We start from the raw sequence: 20,868 nt of genomic DNA, 5'->3' as shown, positions 1-20,868 counted from the left end.
CTACCGACCAGGAACGAGAGGGAATGCTCTTTTGATCGACTGGTCAGGGGAATTTGTGTACGCCTTTCCACCCCTTCTGCTGATCCCAAAGGTGGTGAGCAAGCTGAACCACTCGTGCACAACAATGATCCGGATTGCCCCAGACTGGCCGAAACAATGGTGGTACACGGACCTACTTCACCTGTCAGTGTCTCCTCACAAGAGTCTTCCATGCAGGCCGGACCGGTTATCGAAGATGAACAGGAGGATTCACCATCCCAACCTTCCGTCACTGAACTTGGCAGCATGGCTCCTGAGGTAATTCAGTACGGCCATCTAGGACTGCCACAAGACTGCATGTCCATTCTGAGAGAAGCACGAAGTCCTTCCACAAGACACTCTTACGTATGCAAGTGGAAGCGGTTCTATATGTGGTGCATGCAGAATAGTCATAATCCGGTGAAGGGTCAGGAAGAGGCAGTTCTTCCCTACTTGTTGTACCTGGCTAAAGCAGGGTTGAAGTTTAATTCCAATAAAGTGCATTTAGCCGCTATAACAGCTTATAGGCGATCACCTTCACAAACGTCTTTTATCCAGTTGCCAGCGGTAAAGGATTTTCTGCAGGGTCTGAAAAAGGTGTACCCTCCAGTACGTCCTCCTTCTCCTCCCTGGGAGCTGAACCTACTACCAAAGTTGATGGGCCCTCCTTTTGAGCCCATTCATAAAGCCACTTTACAGCATATTTCCTGGAAAGCGGCTTTTTTGGTAGCGATTACGTCAGCCCGTAGGGTGAGTGAGATTCAAGCACTCTGTACCAAGGAACCATATACAGTGTTTCATTTGAATAGAGTGGTTCTGAGAACGCACCCTTCGTTCCTGCCGAAAGTGGTATCAGATTTTCATGTTAATCAATCGATTTCTCTGCCCACTTTTTTTCCCAATCCCTCTACTCCAACTGAGAGGGCTTTACACTCTTTGGACCTGAAAAGAGTTTCAAAATTCTATCTAGACAGGTCCAAGTCTATTCGACATTCTGATCAGTTATTTATTAACTATGGATCGATCAGAACTGGTCATGCAGCGTCTAAACGTTCCATTTCCAGATGGATCGTTTCGTGTATCAAACTTGCTTACCAATTGGCACAAAAATTTCTGGGGTTTACCCCTAAAGCGCATTCCACTAGAGGTAGAGCTGCTACGGCGGCTTTCCTGCATAATGTGCCCATGTCAGAGATTTGTAAAGCGGCGACCTGGAGGTCTGTCCATACATTTACCAGACATTACTGTCTAGATTCTGACACAAGAGCAGATACCCAGGTGGGTCAGGCCTCCCTGAGGAATCTGTTTAACAGCTGGGTTATTGGCTGTTATGATGTGGTTGGGTCATGTACTTCTCATTTGCCTGCAGGTGGAAGAGAAGGATAAGTTACTTACCTGTAATCCTAGTTCTCTTCCAGGGGTATGCTCATCAAAGTCATAAGCAACCCACCGCCTCCCCAGGTAAATGAGATTCGGTACTATTACAATCTTATCGTTGAGCCCTGTCTTCAGGGTTATGCAAAGAACAACTGACCTAACTGTCACCCCTGAGGCATGATGGGAAGCCTGGGGTCATGGCTGCCTTAAAGGCACGGTGCCAGTTTTTGTTGAAAATGGTTTCATTTTCTATGCTATTGTTTTACAATGCAGCCTGAGGGCTAACAATGCCTATTTATTAGCAATTTTCAGGATTTATGAGTGGTTTTACTCATTAAAACACAAAGTTCAAGGTATATTTGACCTAATGTGTTTTCTGTTTCCTTACTAATTGCAGTACATGTACTTGTGTTTACATTGTTTAGCCTCAGTTTTGGGGCTGCATTGGTGTGAGAAAAATAATATATGCACGTACATATATGTGGAGCGAGATATATGTGTTTTTATATATATATTTTTATATTGTTTCCGGGGTCCCGCACATGGGCGGGAATATTCAGTGCTTATGATTTTGATGAGGATCCCCTGGAAGAGAAAAAAAATTCTATGACAATCTGAGCTGCTTGGTGTCTACTTCTACCGCAACTGAATTGAAGGAGTAAGCAAACATCAAGGATGCAAAGCATCTTGATTCGGAGATTTTAAAATCTGAGGGTAGGTGGCTCCCAGGTGGGGCATAGCTTCTCAGCATGGACCTCTGGTTTAGAGTCTCTTCTCTATGTCACAACATATCAAGCACTCTACACATTAGCAGACAGTAGCAGACAGAAGATGCTTGCTAGAGAATAAAACTTGCTAGCAGCTGCAGTGTCGAAAGGCTGGGCACAAGCCTAGCACAGCGGAGCTATCTTGCTTTAAAATGCTTATTGACCTATGGGAAAGGAGCAGTTTCCCTTAGTGACAGAAAGAAAAGTACAGGAACCAGTTGTTAGAAGCTTCATGTGGAGGAAGCCTTAAATGTGCGAGTGGTCTCGAGGCCATGAGATCAATATAGCTGGCAAGTATCTCTGAGAATTTGCTAAGGACCTAAAGAACAGTATCAGAGCCACTTTGCACAGGACGCAGTTGCTGAACAAAAGGAATGGTAACACAGTATAACACGTACACACTACACACAGGGCACAGTATTAAGGCATGCGTTAAGCACAGACTAGGTCTTTCTGGGTTTTAAAGATGAAAGTTCCTTGCAAACTGTGGCAGAATATTCCAAAGTATGATTTTATAGCTTCTACCTTTCCATTCTACTAAACTAAACAAATGTTGGCCTCTCCAAGCAGAATGTTAGCTAGCATGCTTAAAATGTATATTGATTGTGCATTTAACCTAGAAATTGCTTGGTAAGAAGAGTTACATTTTTGGTGAGGCTGGCCTTTTCACAAGGACGACTGAAAAACAGGCTGCATGTTCAAATTTTGTGACCTGGTGACTTGTCAGGCATCTTCATATAATGGGCATGTACAGGTTTTTAAGGTTCATCTGTAAATATAGTCAATTATTATTAAGCTTAAATAGACTAATATATAGGAGCAAAATGTGCCACATGAGTACGTAATCATTTGCAAAGAAAGCTAGACTCTGGTGGATTTACAAATGCCAAAATAGAAACATAACTTTAACTAAAAATGACTATAGCCAAATACCTGGTTATACTAAATATTGTTGTGCACTAGTTTGTTTATTATATCTGGCCACCACCTGGAGGATGTTAACCTGTCGGGAAGTATGAATACTCATTTAAGTCAGCAGTGAAGCTTTGAAGAAAAACTGAAACACAGATAGTTGGTTTAATAAAATAACAGAGGGTAAACCATGAAAGGAAATAGAAAGTTCACAAAGGATATAGATATCTAATTTTCTGCAGCCCATGTGTGAATGGGACCAGGAGGATCTTTTTGTCAATTAATTCACCATCTACTTAGCTTCTTTCTGTCCATAACATTTCTTCATTCTATGATGGGATTATGACACCATGGGCACAGCTATTACACATATTTGACTGGAACCAAGCTTTTTTCCCTCAAAAATCTTTTTATTAGCATTTATTCATGCAAGTTTCATCCTTAATTTTGTTTGAGATCCTGGTTCCCATGGCAGGGCACTCCCCCATACCTTCTGTTTTTTATTGAATGCCATTTGTACATTTTACTCGACACTCGGTTGCCCTAAACAGTAGACAATACATCTGTCACTCTATAGCGAATATCACCCACACAAACATAGACAATTACACATATATCATCTGTTGTCTACAAGGTTCCACTTTAAAGTCAGTCTCTCATCCCTTTTAATTGTGTCTCAGCCCATCAGTCAAATAGCTTGAGCTTCCTCAGCCGGGGAGGGCATGTGTCTCCATGTTGTTTCTTTCCCATACAGTCCAGGGCCAGTAGCAATGTTTCTGTAAAAGTTGCTTTGGAGGTGTTGATGTGTGGTGACTTTCTTTCAATCTCCTTAGCCTCCCATGGGCTCCTGAAGCCAAGCTTTAACCGTAAACCATCTTTAAAAAAAGACCACCAGCTCATTCAGCTTCCTGTGAAATCTTTGCCCCATTTCACTTTTGTTCACTTATTGAATAAAACCATTTCCTTGCCTGTGTCCAATTCAGCTTTCACTCACCTCACAGGACTAAATCCTCCCTTGTCAATGATAAGCTCGGGATGAGAGTGGATCAAGGTAAAATAGCCATACCAATAATGTTAGACGTCTGTAAATTTGGACAATATTTTCCTCTTCATCCTGCTCAGTGCAGCATATGCTCCCAGGATATAGACAGGATATCTTCATTCCTTAGTAACAATTCTAAGGTAGCACATTTTCCATCTCTGCTTCATTTTCAAATGTTTTAGTAAAGGTGTTCCCCAGGGCTTCTCAAAGACCGTCACACAGACTAACGTTTGAACTTTTCATGGTCTACACTGATGATTTTCAAATTATCATCAACCTTGAAGATACCTACCTGCATCCAACTTCGCAACTGCGTCTCAAAGTAGAAACTCTACAAGGGCTAATATGAAGGTCTCTAACAAAGGCTGATGCTAAACATTTTGTTTAACATTTAGATACAACAGTCACTGCCTACAGCCAAAGGTTGAAGAGCAAATTTTTATAATCTCAGTGACACACCCAACACACCACTGCATTACATATTTTGAGCAGACATACAAGCAATACCATAGTATCGCACAAGGGAGTAACAAGAAAAATGTAAATGCCACATTTAAAATTATCTTAAATAGTACGGAGAAACTGAGGGACTGAGTGATGCGAGCAAGCCTGGCCCTCATTCAGAGAGTTGCCATTGTTCTTTTCCTCCTTGGTTCAATCTTTCAATTCTTTATTGTATTGCATGGCAACATTTATATAACGCTTACTATCCCTTCGATATGTCTATTTCCCATCAACCCATGTATTTGCCCTTTTTTCCATACTTCTTTTTGCATCAATGTTTCACTTGATTCAAACTTTTTTTCCGTCTGTTTTTCCACTCCCGTTTTCCCTCCATCACCCCATCCTCCCTTCCATCATCCATCTCTATATCCTTCCATTCAACCTACTTTTTATCCGCCCCATCTATCCTGCTCTTCATCAATCTCTCCATAAATGTCTACATCCAGCCATCCTTTTGTACTCTCTTGTTCATGTGTTCCCCTACCCCAGAGGTCCATTGTGATAGCTACCCTTGCTGTGTTTATTGGCTTTGTTTTGACGATCTACATTTGAATGAAAGCAAATGGAACTGCAAACATGAATTAAAATTCTTTACAGTACATGGACGTGCCCAGAGATTTCACCCCCCCCCCCCCCCCCCTCAAGCTGTGGAATTGTTGTACGTCTAAATAAAATAGAGTTAACAGGAGTGTCTGTATCAAGGGGGTGGGTTATTGCATTGGATTTTACAACAATAGAAAGGTTAGTATGTGTGTGATGTAATCTAGGTACTAATTCTAAGATCTCATCGATCGGTTATGTCAAGAATAGTTTCTGTAGGCGTTTGTTTCTCAGAATAATGTCTAGCACTACACCTAAACCTATTTTGTAGAAACTGTCGCCCAAGTTCAGGTGGCTGGTCCTTATACAACTGTTAAGTCCATATTTTTAACAAATCATCTCAGTGTGACTGTATATTCCAACTATTTTCACACTATGATTAAGCATGTTGCACAAATCAAATAATTTAGCACACTGCCTTTCAAAAAACATGAACAACCTTCAGTGTTTTCCTAAAGCATGTTGAAGTAAACTTCCTGGCTGCTACATCTTATTGTCATTTTAACAAATAAAATTTGCATAGTACTTATACTTTACATACCTTGGCTTTTAGCTAAAGCCCAGGCGACACAATACTCAATGTCAACTAAGAACAATTCCTGTCAGAGACTACAAAGGATGCACGCTTTCCCAGCATGTTATTCAATCAAAAAACTGCAGCCCTCTCTAAAACACTGAAATCGATTAGGGATGAAGGCAGTTAAACAGCAGTTCGACACAAAGCAGGCATGGATAAATCCGGATGCTGGGATGGAACAGTTGACAAACAGGCACCCAGCTTATTATGGATCTTTGCCACATCTACCAAAGCCAGATAATTAAATATTCATGAAGTAATTTTCAGTTACTTTGGTACCACTTTGAGATAACCACTGGCTTAGCCAATTGTTCAATGTAAAAATATGCTTCTAAGATATTACCACGCTTCAACAAGGCAGTCTATACTTAAAAAGAAACCAAGTGAACCTAACATATTAGGCTAAGACTTTGGACTGCATGGCCATTGGAAAAAAGAGGGACTTTGCTAGAGAAGGGCACACTGTCTAGCATCAAAAAGGCACCTGAATCTCAGGAGAACAGATATACTATAATTTCCCATTAACAAGTCAGTTATAAATGTCATGAAGATAAGGATGATATTTTGTTTTAAGTTTTAAAAAAGCAGCAAGAGTGCCAGATGAACAAGTTACTTACCTTCGGTAACGCTTTTTCTGGTAGATACAATATCTGCCTGTGGATTCCTCACCTTGTGAATATCCCCCTCGCGTCAGCAACATTCGGAAATTCTTTTTGTAGCTTCGCGCCGACGTGGACGTCACAGAGACACGGCTCCGCTCGCGACCCCGCTGACGTCACCGACGCCTATAATAGGCCCACGCCGGTGTGATGACATCAGTTCCGCCCTTTTTTCCATGCCTTCGAGGCACACGGACGGACCGATGACAGTAGAAATGTACACAATATACACAGTATAGAAATCAAAGTAACACACACAGTGTGAAGTAAATGCAATAAAACATTTTACAATAAAATAAACCAATAAAGATACTCTGGCAAAGAAGAGTGGGCAACGGGGAGGCGGGTGGGTCAGTGAGGAATCCACAGGCAGATATTGTATCTACCAGAAAAAGCGTTACCGAAGGTAAGTAACTTGTTCTTCTGATAGAACATCTGCCGTGTGGATTCCTCACCTTGTGAATAGAGCCCCACAGCAGTCCCCACTCCCGGAGGAGGGTGTCCACTCTTCTAGACCAGGAAATCCTGAAGGACAGAGCGCGCAAAATGACCGTCCCTCCTCACTTCAGTATCCAAGCAATAGTGCTTCGCGAAAGTGTGGAGGGAAGACCAAGTTGCGGCCCTACAAATATCCTCTACAGGCACACCTCTAGCCAATGCAGAGGTCGAAGACTTAGCTCTAGTTGAATGAGCCCTTATGCCCTCTGGAGGTTCCTTACCGGCCAAAGAGTAGCAGATCTTAATGCAGAGGACGATCCATCTCGACAAAGTCCTCTTATGGACCGCTCTTCCCTTCTTGCAGCCAGCAAAGCCAATAAAGAGCTGGTCATCCATGCGACAGTCTCTAGTTCTGTCCAAATAAAAAGACACCGCCCTCTTGGGGTCAAGACGGTGTAATCTCTCCTCCTCCTTGGAAGGGTGTGGGGGAGGATAAAAGGTAGGAAGGGTAACGGATTGACCAAGGTGGAAAGGAGTCACCACCTTTGGCAGAAAAGCAGCCCTGGTCCCAAGAACCATTCGATCAGCATGAATGGACAGGAATGGGGGCTTGGAACTAAGAGCTTGAAGCTCACTAACCCTCCTTGCCGAGGTTATTGCAACGAGGAAAACAGTTTTGAAAGTCAGGAGCCTCATGGGACATTTGTGAAGAGGCATAAAAGGAGCACACATTAAAAATGTCAGAACTAGATTCAAATCCCACTGAGGCACAATAAAAGGGATAGGAGGGAACCTATTAGTGAGGCCCTTCAAAAACCTCAAAACTATAGGAGATTTAAACAGAGAAGGCTGGTCAGGCAAACAGATAAACGCCGACAGCGCTGACAAATAACCCTTCACCGTGACAACAGCAAGACCCTGCTGTGCTAGGGAAAGGGCAAACTGGAGAACATCAGATAAATGGGCCCTCAAGGGGTCTATAGACTTCTCCCTGCACCAAACAACAAACTTAGACCACCTATAAGAATAGATGGACTTAGTGGAGTCACGCCTGGCAGACAAAATGACATCCACCACATCGTGAGGGAGAGAAAAAGAAATCTGGTTGCCCCGTTCAATCTCCAGGCATGAAGGTGTAAGGTCTGGAGGTGGGGGTGTAGAACCTGCCCCCCCATCTGAGAGAGGAGATCTGCCCTGAAAGGGAGACGGAGCGGCGGGTGAGAGGAGAGGTGGAGAAGGTCTGAGTACCACACCCTTCTTGGCCAATCCGGGGCAATCAATATGACTCGGGCCCGGTCTTGGCGAATTTTCCTCAGAACCCGAGGAATCAAGGGTATGGGAGGAAACGCGTAAAGGAGTTGCGAACTCCAACTCAACTGAAACGCATCCCCCAAGGCTCCCTGCATCGGAAACTGGAGGCTGCAGAATGACAGGCAGTGAGCATTCTCGTGAGTGGCGAACAGGTCCACCCGAGGAGTTCCCCACATCCGAAAGATGTCGAGAACTACCTCTGGATGGAGCCTCCACTCGTGATCGGCAGAGAACTGCCGACTGAGACTGTCTGCACGAACGTTCTGAACTCCGGCCAGATGATTTGCCATCAGACAAATCTGATGGTCCTGAACCCAGGACCAGAGACGCAGAGCCTCTCTGCAGAGACACTGCAACCCTACTCCTCCCTGCTTGTTGATGTACCACATCGCGGTCGTGTTGTCCGTCAGGACTTGAACTGACCGCCCGTGAAGGGAAGGGAGGAAGGCCTTGAGCGCCAGACGTATTGCCCGCAATTCCAGAAGGTTGATGTGAAGCAACCTTTCCTCTGGAGACCAAAGACCTTTGACCTCCAGGTCCCCCAGATGAGCACCCCACCCGAGGGTGGACGCATCCGTTATTACTGTGGCCACCGAAGGAGGAATCTGAAAAGGCTTCCCCTGAGACAGATTGCCTTCCACACTCCACCAAGACAGATCCGCTGCAGTTTCTCTGGAGATCTTCACTGACTCCCTGAGATCCCCGTTGTGCTGATACCACTGCCTGCGGAGGCACCACTGGAGCGCCCTCATGTGCCAGCGTGCATGGTTGACCAACAGGATGCATGAAGCCATCAGACCGAGCAGGCGAAGGACCTTCAGGACTGGAACAACCGCTCCAGGGTAAAACAAAGGAATCATCTCCTGAATGTCGCGAATCCTTTGAGGGGGAGGGAATGCGCGACATACAGTAGTGTCCAGTACCGCACCTATGAACAGGTTGCGCTGGGAGGGCACCAGGTGAGACTTGGGTACATTTATCGAAAAACCCAACCTGTGCAACAACTGAGTTGTCTCTTGCAGATGATGGAGCACCTTCTCCGGCGACTCCGCTTTGATCAGCCAGTCGTCTAGATACGGAAACACATGTATCCCCGTTCTTCTGAGATGAGCTGCCACCACCGCCATCACCTTGGTGAAGACTCGAGGCGCAGTAGTAAGTCCAAACGGAAGGACCACAAACTGGTAGTGTTGTGACCCAACCGTAAAACGGAGATACTTCCTGTGCGACTTCAGGATGGGAATATGAAAATACGCATCCTGCAAGTCGATCGACACCATCCAGGCTTCTTCCAGCAGCGCTTGAAGAACCTGCGCAAGAGTGAGCATCTTGAACTTTTCCTGTTTCAGGTAAAGGTTCAAGATCCTGAGATCCAGGATTGGCCGAAGCCTGCCATCTTTCTTGGGGATCAGGAAATACCAGGAGTAGCACCCCTGACCCCTTTCCTGCTCTGGAACCACCTCTATCGCACCTTTTTTGAAAAGAGCCAGGACTTCTTCCTGCAGGCGAAGCAGGTGGTCCTCCGAACAATAACCCTGGCAAGGAGGGTAATTGGGAGGGAATTCCTGGAAAGGAAGTGCATACCCATTCACTACAAGATTGAGAACCCAAAGATCCGATGTAATTAATTCCCAATCTTGTAGGAAATGAGTAAGCCGACCCCCCACTGGGCCCACATGATCCGGAATGGTGGATCTAGGGCTGCTTTGCTGCGTTGGCTGGGGGTTGGGAAGGAGAGGAGGAGGAGGAGGATTGACGACCTCTAGGGCGGGATCTTTGTCTGCCCCTGTACGACTTGTACAGCGTATTCTGTTGCTGCTGAGGCTGCTGCTGGGATGATCTGTAAGAGCGAAAGGAAGATCTTCCGAACCCCCTGAAGCGTCTACCAGTAGTTCCTCTGGACTGAAGACCCAAGGATTTTGCAGTGGCCCTACTGTCCTTAAAACGTTCCAAGGCAGCATCAGCCTTCTTGCCAAACAATCCTGAGCCATCAAAAGGCAAGTCCAACAAAGCAGACTGAACGTCCGCAGAGAACTCCGATGACTTAAGCCAGGCAGCCCTCCTGGTGGCTACAGATGAACCCATGACCCTTGCCACCGAATCAGCAGTGTCCAGGCCACTCTGAATCACCTGTCTCGCAGCTGCTTGAGTGTCTGAAATCACCTCCTGAAAATCCTTCCGGTCATCCTCAGGAATTTTCGGAATTAGCTGCTTGACAGAATCCATCAAGGCATGGATATATCTCCCCATCAGGCACGTTGAGTTGGTTGACTTCAACGCCATACTGGCTGAAGAGAAGACCTTCCTGGCACCCTGATCTTGCTTTCTGGATTCCATTTCCCCAGGAACCTGTGGGAAAGCACCAGCAGATTTCTTTGAGCAAGCAGCCTGCACCACCAAACTCTCAGGCAAGGGGCGAATTGATAAAAACGCAGGGTCCTCAGGTGCCACTCTGTATCTCCTCGCAACTGTTCTTGAAACTGCAGGAGCAGACAAAGGCTTCTTCCAAACCTCATAGATGGGCTCAGTTAAGGCCTCGTTGAAGGGTAACACAGGCTCAATTACCGACGAGGGAGAATGAAGAACCTCAGTCAAGATATTAGGTTTATAGTCAGCAGTAGGAAGAGTAATATTCAACAGACTCGCTGCTTTTTTTATAACAGTGTGATAAGGCACCACATCCTTTGATGGTATATTTGAAACTGATGCCAACTCCCACTCAGGTGACAGTTCAAGCCCACTGGACTCACACAAATCTTCAAAAGGATCCTCAGAATCCTGCAACTCCCCTTCTTCAGTATCCGAATATTGATACCTTTCCTCTTCCAGAGCCTTTCTCCGAGACCTTTCCTTCACAGCCGAAGCCAACGGGTTCGGAATCGACTCCGACGGCCTCGGAGCAGGCGTCGAACCCGAAGTCGGACGAGGCTTCTCAGAACGAGGTCGAACAGAATCCTGACTCGGAGTCGTAGGCATCGGCGTCGATGTGACCGGCGTCGACGGAGTCGGCGTCGAACGCTTCGGCGTCGACGACACCGGAGGTGTCGGAAAATGCCAATGCGGTGGTATAGCCGGCATAAAAGGCATGAAGGGCGCAGGGGCGTAAGCTTGGGGAACACCCAAGTTGAATGCCATAGGACCCGTGGGACCAACAGGTGCACCAGACGGGAACATTGCCCTAGAATAGACACCAAACATGGCGTTCAAGAACTGAGATGGATCCTGACCTGGAGCTGGAAACTCAGGATATGGATCTCTGGGTCGTTCCTGAGGAGGCGGAGTCGAAACGACGTCGACCTCTTCAACGAGTCCTGGAACCGGGGTCGACGAACCCACAGGCACCGAAACTTCGACTTCACCAGCCCCCTGCTCCTCACCTTCATCCTCCTGACCAGAAGGATTGGATGGAACTGGAGAATGGACCTGCTCCTGAGATTTGGGTGAACCTGGATGTGAAGCCTCACCAACAGAGACATGTTCCGACTCCGAAACCACCACTTCTTTACTCAGAAGCTTGACCTGGGACTTCGGTCTTGAACTAGAGTCTTTTCCGGAGTGATGACGTGACTCATGGCTCCTCTTCTTGTGCTTCTTCCTCGAAGACTTCGAAGCGTGAGCCGAAGACGACTCCGAGCGTGACCTCGATCGAGACCTCGACCTCGACCGACGAGTTCGAGACTTCGAAGATTTCTTATCTTTCTTATTCTTAAGCTTAGCCACAAGGAGCTTCGCCTCTCTTTCTCTTAGCGCCTTCGAAGTCTTCTTCTTGCAGCAAGAACAGTCCTCGACGTCATGGTCGGAACTTAAACACCAAACACAGCAATCATGAGGATCGGTGATAGACATAGTCTTGCCACATTCGCCGCAGGCCTTAAAACCAGTCTTCTTCGACGACATCTCGAAGAATATAAAGTTAAACAGAATAACAGGATAATAGTAACAAAGTTACTGTAAAGCTACAGTACGATCCCTGAAAACCGTTAGCGTCGACGACGCGGAAAAAAGGGAACTGATGTCATTACGCCGGCGTGGGCCTATTATAGGCGTCGGTGACGTCAGCAGAGTCGCGAGCGGAGCCGTGTCTCTGTGACGTCCGCGTCCACGTTGGCGCGAAGCTACAAAAAGAATTTCCGAATGTTGCTGACGCAAGGGGGATATTCACAAGGTGAGGAATCCACACGGCAGATGTATCTATCAGAATTCCCCTGCAGACTCATCCCAATAAGGGGGATAAAGACATGGGGCATTTTGCGTAAAGTATAAAGCTGTCTATTGACCGGAGAAACATCAGAAAGGTGAAAAGGCAATCCCCTTGGTTGAGTAAAGTCACACACAACTACATAAAATAGTACTGTGGCGTGTGAATTGAAAAAAAAAGGCCATGTTATGCTCACTAGTGGGAACAATTCATAAAACATTATACAACTTCAATAAAAATATATGGGGAAAGGATGTAGGTGAAATGATTTATAAAGACTTCTCTTACAGGATTTAGAAATGGACAGCATGTTATTCAGTCTGTGGGAGATGCTTACACAATAATTGCCCTCTTCCTTTCCAAAGAGATTTGCGGTTAAAGGTAAACTTGCACACTTCTTATATAGAATATGGCTTGTTTTCTGTCTTTTTGTATATATGTAACAGAGGTGAGTGCAGGCTTACTTGCAACTGGGGTTGCTATGGGCGTTATTGATACTTCTATGACTCAACCATGCACCTGAAAGCGGCAAAACGTATTGCTTTAGATTTATTTCCAAAATGTTTTTTTTGGGGGGGACTTTTATTGAAAAAACAATGATTTTAGTATACAGCATGGAAAGGACCTTGGATCTAGTATATAATACACACTATTTAATCACTGCCCTTGATTATAATATAAACAGCCACCTTCCAACACAACGTGTAGTATGCTGGCAGGGTAGAATGTGATTCAGACTGCCTCTACATTAGTCTATTGTGTACTGTATATCAGACACCATAATTCAGCTATTGAGAACACTTACCATCTGGTAGAAACATAATCGGTGTATGGTGGTTGTGACCTTAGTTCTCTCACTAGTCCAAAATCAGCAATTTTCACAAGTTCTGGACCCATACACAGAAGGTTCTCAGGCTTCATATCACGATGGAAAAAACCTATTTAGGCATTAATACAAAACAAGATAGTAACCAGTAATTTCAAGTTCTGTTGAAAATCCAGCCAGGAACTAAAATTTCTCTCTTTACTCTAACACCTTGCCTGCAAAACATGTCCCCAAAACGCATGCAGCGGAATTCAATTTTTTACTTTATTTCTCGATATTAGGCAAAGGGTCATGCATGTTAGTGCAATCTTTAGAGCAAGGATATCGCTAGAACAGTGAATGGTGACAGCTACTAATGAAGGAAATAATGTTAAAATTAGATAATACACCTTTGAAGCCCATTACGGAATAAAATTTACACTAGAGTTCACTTATGGGTCTTTTTATACAAATTATTGCTCCCAAGAATTCCCATTTTTGGAGGATTTAAAATGTGGTGCATTATAATAATGGGTCTAAAGAGAGAAGAATACTCAGCTCTACAGTCCAATATCAACTTAAGCAACCATAAATGCAACTCTCAGAATTCAGTGGTGTATCAAAACAGCTCTAATATTTCTTCAGCACTGTATTATCAGGTCAAAATGTATCAACATTCATCTTAGAAAATAGGAAGCACACATAACCATGCTACCAGAAGGTTCGTCTTCTCATTTTTCAATCTGCACATTTTGCTAACTCCCCTAAGCAGTGCTCTCAGAGCTAGGGTGGGGACCAACAACAGTCATATCCCCTAAAGTCAGCAAGTGGCTGTAAAAGTAATAGAGGAGTTGCAAGTTTTTACAAAGGCCATTGCCCAAAGAAATTTGGTGCTTCACCCTCGCATTGTTGCCACCCCTTGCCCCACTCAGTCTTTCCATACATCATCTCGGTCTTCAAATGCCAGAAGTCCATGACATAAATTCCAGTTACTGAGCACCATAAAAATCATTAGTTCAATGCATAACGTCTATGAAACCATCTATTCTGTTCTAGACAGCTGGTACTGCCTACACTCTTTGTTAATCTACTAACTCCACCACAGGCCTCGATGTTGCTGTGCAGGAAAGGCCGTATTTTCGCAAAGGTTTTCGACCCACCTGGACTCAAAGCACTGGATGATGATCAGAACGTCACCGATGAATCAGAGGAACCAGATATTGGCAGGAAAAAAGTATCACACTGTCATTAAAATAAGGGTCACAGCCACTGGAAATAGGCCAAGATCTTACTGTCTTGATAACCAATAACCAGAGAGACTGGCAGTGAGAGATAATGGGAGCAGGCCAAAGGCAGAACCCCACTGTTACTAGAATTGAGGGCCCCAGGCACTGTCGGAAGGCATAATCAAACCTCACAGCCATTAAAAAATAAGGACTCAAGACCTGGCAGAAAATAAAACTCGAGGGCCCAGAGAATGATAATAAGAAAAATTCTCAATCATCACTGTTGCAGACTCTTGTAACTTGCATTAATCCAGAACTCTACTTTACTTGAAAGTATAGCCACACATTTTAACAGCAAGGGGAAAACTCATCTGTCACTGCAGCTGAAAACCCAGGACCAGGTAGCAAGCTTCAATGTGAGTGACAAAGATGACCCAAGCAAAACCAAATCCCACTTTTATTAAAACAAAGGGTATTTTGGGAGGTTGTGGCATACTTGAGTTCTACAGTGGTAGGGGGGCTACACATTTTATGGAGACACTCATTTAGCATGACCCTACAGTGCCGTGTAAGGCTCAATTGGAAAATAATGTATCAATAAGAAGTTGGAATATATGATGTAAATTCAAGTTGTATCAGGAACAATGACTTCTCAATTCATTTAAATCTAGTTCAGGAAATGAAAGGCTATGATTGCATCTGACTTTTCGCATAAGACACGACTTAGAAATTTGGGAGCTCTGGGGCCATTGTGAGGGAGGCCTTACAGTAAGGACGATCGCATGGTTGAAGAGGAACCACATATGTTCATGTAAAGATCACAGCACAGACTGACTCGCTTCCCTGTATCAAGGGAAGTTGCTCCCATGTGCTCATAATCAGACAAAATAATTGATCACACAACCTGATAGTGTGAATGTCAGGAAAAAAATCCAGTCCTTCTGGTTCTTAAGAAAGGAACTTTGTTGCAAATAAAGAATCAGACCGTCTGCAACTACTAAAATGGTTTTTAGCATGTACCAAACCTACTTTGCGAGTTGGTAACCTATTACCGACTCGAAAAATAGTGTTTGCGAGTCAGTATTAGGAAGGGGAGTGCCTAGGGCGTTCCTTTCTAATAGCGAGTCACCGGGGCATGTATGAATGTTTTGTTACTGGAAGCTGGCTCAAAACATTAATATTTTACTGGCTCCGTGAAAGAGGTGGTAACACATTCGTAAACGTGAGGGGGTCTTTCCCCATTGTGAATGTCGACGCCAAAGTTTCTTAAGAGTAGGCAGTAGTCCCATTTTCCTTTAAGGGCTGCAAATTCCTTATATGAACCTTTTTCAGCAGAGGCAAACTGGATCCAGAAATGTTTAAAGCAATAGCTTGTTAGTGCTGCCAACTGGTACTACATGATAATACCCATGCTGTTATGCACAGTCACTGGAAGTGGCATCGAAAGGACATGCAAGGAGCCACTGGGCCATTCAAATTAGTTTGATCCGTTCTTTTCTGTACCACCACAGAGAAGAATCAGTCACTTACCTCTGGTAGCGCTTTTTCTGTTTGATACTCATTCTAACCACAGATTACTCACCTTTATAACATTTCCTACGCACCAGACAGGATCAAGACTGTTTTCATGGCAGTGCTTCCCCATGCCACTAGATAGCTCTCTGTGACTCCACAGTGTTTTAGTTTAGCCACAGAAGTAATGATGTGGAGCCGCATTTGCACCACCCATATGCGCCCCCTCAGGTTCTTGCGTGAACTTCCATTCTTTGGATGCTGTGAACAAAACAATTGGAGGTACCTATTGAAGATCTCTAATTTGGGATCTTTTCAGATGGTAAAGGAAGACCACTCAAAAAATGGAATGGTGGGATTGCAGTGAGAATTCGAAGGTTAGATGGCGTATCCACCAGAAAGAGCGCTACCGAATAGAAGTCACTTGTTTTTCTGATGGATAGTTCCCACCACAGATTCCACATCTTTTAATCCCGACCCCCCAATATACCTCCTTAAAAAATGTTTTCATTGAGATGAGATTTTCATTTTTGATTTATGTTTTTGGATCATTAGAGAAGTCATTTAGTTAGGGTAGACATTCCAAATCCACGCTAATTTTTTCTGGACTATATTTTCAAAAATGGTGGATGTGTTGTAGTGATGATGTAATTTTTCAGGAACCATGAGACCTACATAATTTATTTTGGCGTCAAAACATAGGTTTTGGAGGTCAAGTAGTCTTATAGAAACAGAAAATAACTCCTCAGAGTAACCCTTGTGCCATTTTCCAAACCGGCAGCTAAAATAGAGAAAGAAGATATATATATATATATATATATATATATATATATATATAAACAAATAATGGTTTTTAATGATTTTATGGATACACTAAACCATCTTCATAATCTGAATATGAAAAAATAATAATGTTAATCACTCCTGTTTTAGACACATTTTCATAGCTCACTTTATTTGTTTTGGCAATCACTTGTGGTACATTTGTAGAATGTTGAACATTTCACAAGAACATATCAACAGGGACATCTTTTTGTAGCACAGTTTTTGCAAGCATATGTACATGTTAGTTCTGTGGGTAGAGGCTTTAGACATTTTGTAGGTTTTAGCACCCCATCAATATCTTCCCAACCAAATTCACATGGATCTTTCTCTACATATGCATGATCCAAAACATTTACACATCTTCTGACCAAGTAGAAAGCTCTTTTAATGTGTCCATGCACAGAATAGGACGTCGGTGGAAGGTCACTTGATCTCTTGAACTCACTGTACCGGAGATCATACAATGTGTGACAGTCAGAACTAGTTTTCCACACACGCACAAGGTACTTTTTTATGTCTTTAAAGTCCTATTCTTCTTCTGTCTCAGCAACTCCTTTTAGAAACTTCACAGGTTAAGCAGTTAAAGCTCCAAGCTTTGTTCCAATTTTGCTCAGTGTCATCACCCGTAAGAATATGTGTCTTGATAAAAACACTGGGCATCTCTAGATCAAGCTGCTTGTACAGATTATGAAGCAGGATCCTATTCTATTCTGCAGTTTTTGTATAGCGAATGGCTACGAGTAGGCCTCCCATCGCTTTCAAAGCTACAGTAACAGCCTAGGTATTGCACTATTCCTTAAATAGCCAAGTCTTCAAGGCTTTGTGAAAAGGCAGTTCTTCCTTCAGATGGTATAGTTACAGGGAGAGAGAATTCAAAAGAGCTTGGCTGGCAAGAGAACTGTGGAGGGTCCACCCCAGCGTGATATCCAAATCCTGGGAGCCTTAGGTAACTGGGGAGAGACTGATCTCAGAGGCCTACTGGGTGCACAATGAGAGGCCAGTGAATGTAGCAATGAGGGACCTCCCCTATTTATCGCCCTGCGTATGATACATAAAGACTTAAACTGGACGCTGCGCTCCGATAGAAGCCAGTGGAGATCCTTAAGGGCTGACTGACATCCCGGTGTGTTTGTGAGCAGTCGGGCCGCCGCATTTTGCAATCTTTTAACAGCATAACATGGTGAGCCAATTACTGCAGTCTAGACACACCAGTACCAATGCCTGGACAATGAATCTCCTGGCTAAAAAAAGGAAAAAGTTCACAAACTTTCCTCAATAATCTCAGGATTCCCTAGCAGCCAGCAGATATTTTTTTTAGCCTGGTTCCATTGTAAATTTGGGGTTTAGCCATTTCCCCAGGCTCTTTATTGGACCTATGGGGGTCAACAGCTTACTTAGACAGTATGGAATAGGCCTTGGGAGGCCACCCCAAGAATTATTGTCTAACAACATAAATTCTGTCCTTTCCTCGTTGAGTTTTATTTAGTTTACAGCAGGCAATCCAACCGGCTACTGCCTGAAGGCACGAAGTCAGGGATAAATGATTAGTGAGATAGATATGACCAGCTGGGTGTCGTCGGGATAAGACATCAATGACAATCCAACGAGATTAACAAGAGGGAGCATATACAAATTAAAGAGAGTGGGAGTAAGGAAGGAACCCTGATGCACTCCAGAACTGGGGGGGGGAGGGAACTGGTAGAATAATATGTCTGATCTAGTACCTGTAAGGTTCGATCCTTCAGAAAGGAGGAGAACCATTCCAGTGTTCTGCCCTCAACACTTGTGCTGGAAACTCTCTGAATGAGAATTGAGTAAACAATGGTTTTGAAGGCAGCACTTAGTGCAAGAAGGATAATGGCTATGGATCAGCCCTGATCCAAAAGTTTCCTTAATTCTTCAACCACCGCAATCAGAGCACACTCAGTGCTGTGCTTGGAAACCCATTTTAGCAGGATGAAGCACTGTCTGGGATTCCATGAAGGCTGAGAGACTTTATTTTTTAAATTCTTTTTATTAACATCTGCTCAGCAATTAATACAATCAGGAGATAGTTGCATCGCATTACAGTATTTATTACAAGATCATGGACACATTTAACTTTACAATAGCAACACAGTCTCTGTCTACACTTTCCCCCTACCAATTCCCTTATAGGCTTCTGTATATCTGCCAGGTACCCCATATTGATACCTATTTTTTTCGGGCACACTCTACCCTTGTATATTGTTTGTTTCGCTTGTCTGCACCAATCCAAGTTGGTTTTCCACTCCCTTATTTCCCCATTTATTTGCTACATTTCACTTGGCTACACCCAGTGCTAGTGTCACCCATTGTCTTGTGTCATCTTCATCCCGGCAGCATTCTGAGTGGGTCATGAGGAACCTCCCAGCCCAGGGCTAGTGTGAGCTCCCGCTCCACCCCCTTCCAGAACCTCTTCAATGCTGGGCAGAAATCAGCGGGGGAAGAGCCGCATTTCGGGCAGTCTGGAGAGGGTCACAAATGGGCACGGAAGAGTCGCTCAGGGGTAAGGTAGACTGTGTGCAGGTAGTATATTTGCATCAGGCGCAGCCTGGAGGATGTGGTCAGGGTTCTAGGGGCCATCAGAGCATCTCGCCAGTCTGCTACCTCCAGAGGGTCCACCCATCCCTCCCATCGGGCGTGGACTCCATCTAAGGACGCTGGTCCATTGTTTACTAGAGATCGGTAGATACGGGACACTCCACCCTTGCCTAGGTTTCCCATCATGACCAGGGCTTCCAGAGGGATGAACTCTGGGAGGGAAATTGGTGAAGGGAGGTGTACAAGAACGGTGTGTCGTAGTTGCAGGTAGCAGAAGTGCTGGGAGTGGGGAAGGGCATAGCGCTGCTGAAGGTCCGCAAAGGCGCGAATAAGATCCCCCACCCAGACATCTCCGAGGACCGAGAGGCCAATTAAGTCCCATCGGCGGAATCCGTTCAGGGACGAGACCTCTCGGAGTCAGGTGCCATGCCAGAGCGGTGTCTGACAAGTCAGCCTGCGATACCACCCCACGTGGCGCAGGGCAGCTCGCCAGGCCAGAAGGACCGAACGAGTGATCGGTGCCATGGTCTGCGGCACAGGAGAGCCGTACAGAAACGCCTGGATCTGCAGGAAAAGATATGCAAAATGTAATGTGTCATTCTTGTTACAGAAAGCTTTCCAACGCAGTGTTTCTATAGGATCAGATAAGATGAGCATACCTTGTAACAAACACCAATAATGAGTTCCACTCAATACTGGCTTGACAGTTTTGCTTCCAGAGATTTCAGCCTCAATAAGTGCATCGTCTATGCCACATCCACTGAGATAACTTCCTGCTCACCGCAACACCACTTTTGACATGTGGAAAACACCCATCGTATAAAGATCATCAAATTCTATTTGATTGCTGATAAAAATGTTAGCTACAATACGGAAAATTCCTTCATCGCAGAAAATTGGCAGGATGGGCTGGCCTTCAAGCAGATCATGTAAATTTTGGATATTTTTTTTAGAGCTGTGTATACTATTGCCTTGTTTGTGACTGGAGGTGGTATAACTGGTAAAAACCCAACCTTCTTCAGTTGGATGGTATTCTGGGAGAGAAGAGCATGAATTCCAGCCCATGGAGGAACTGGCTTTTCTTTATCCTTCGAACCGCACTGAAAAAGAGATTTGATAAATGCAGTTAAATCAGCTTTGCAGACTGCAGCATCAGGTAGAACATTCATGTCCTCAGCCACTTTGAAACTCTCTGTTAGACTGGGACGTGTTGATGGCTTGTAGTGATTTTGCACATGTTGACAAGGCAATTGGGATAGAAGCCTGCAGCTGCCTTGGTTTATGCCTACAGCTGAAAAAGCTTATTTTCCAGCAGCTACTTCATTGGTAAGGTTTTGAAAATGCACCATGGCAGTATCATGTGTGCTGGATGTTCCAAACAAAGAAGAGCTGTCTTCAAAATCATAATCATCAAGAGCAGCAATTGTAAATGATTTCCTGGTAAAGTGACTTGGAAGTGGTGTGCTGTCAGATTCACAAGATTTTACAGCATGAGCTGCTAACAAGTTCCAGCTCAGTACTATCTCATTATAACT

The 20,868-nt window shown here is 44.4% G+C and overlaps 1 protein-coding gene across 5 annotated transcripts in view; it reads right to left on the bottom strand.

Moving 5' to 3' along the window:
- Window positions 1-20,868, bottom strand: part of MAK (male germ cell associated kinase) — a 698,372-nt gene that overhangs the window by 414,378 nt on the left and 263,126 nt on the right. For all 5 annotated transcript variants that reach the window (XM_086964986.1, XM_086964988.1, XM_086964989.1 and 2 more), the window contains exon 6: window positions 13,209-13,341. In XM_086964986.1, the coding sequence (XP_086821112.1) occupies window positions 13,209-13,341 (133 nt within the window). The remainder of the gene's footprint in view (window positions 1-13,208; window positions 13,342-20,868) is intronic.

The sequence above is a fragment of the Lissotriton vulgaris genome, chromosome 4_1 (genome assembly GCF_964263255.1).
Source record: "Lissotriton vulgaris chromosome 4_1, aLisVul1.2, whole genome shotgun sequence".
Lineage (NCBI taxonomy): Eukaryota > Metazoa > Chordata > Amphibia > Caudata > Salamandridae > Lissotriton > Lissotriton vulgaris.
Note: the sequence above shows the minus strand (reverse complement) of the source record. Positions and strands in the feature narration are given on the sequence as shown.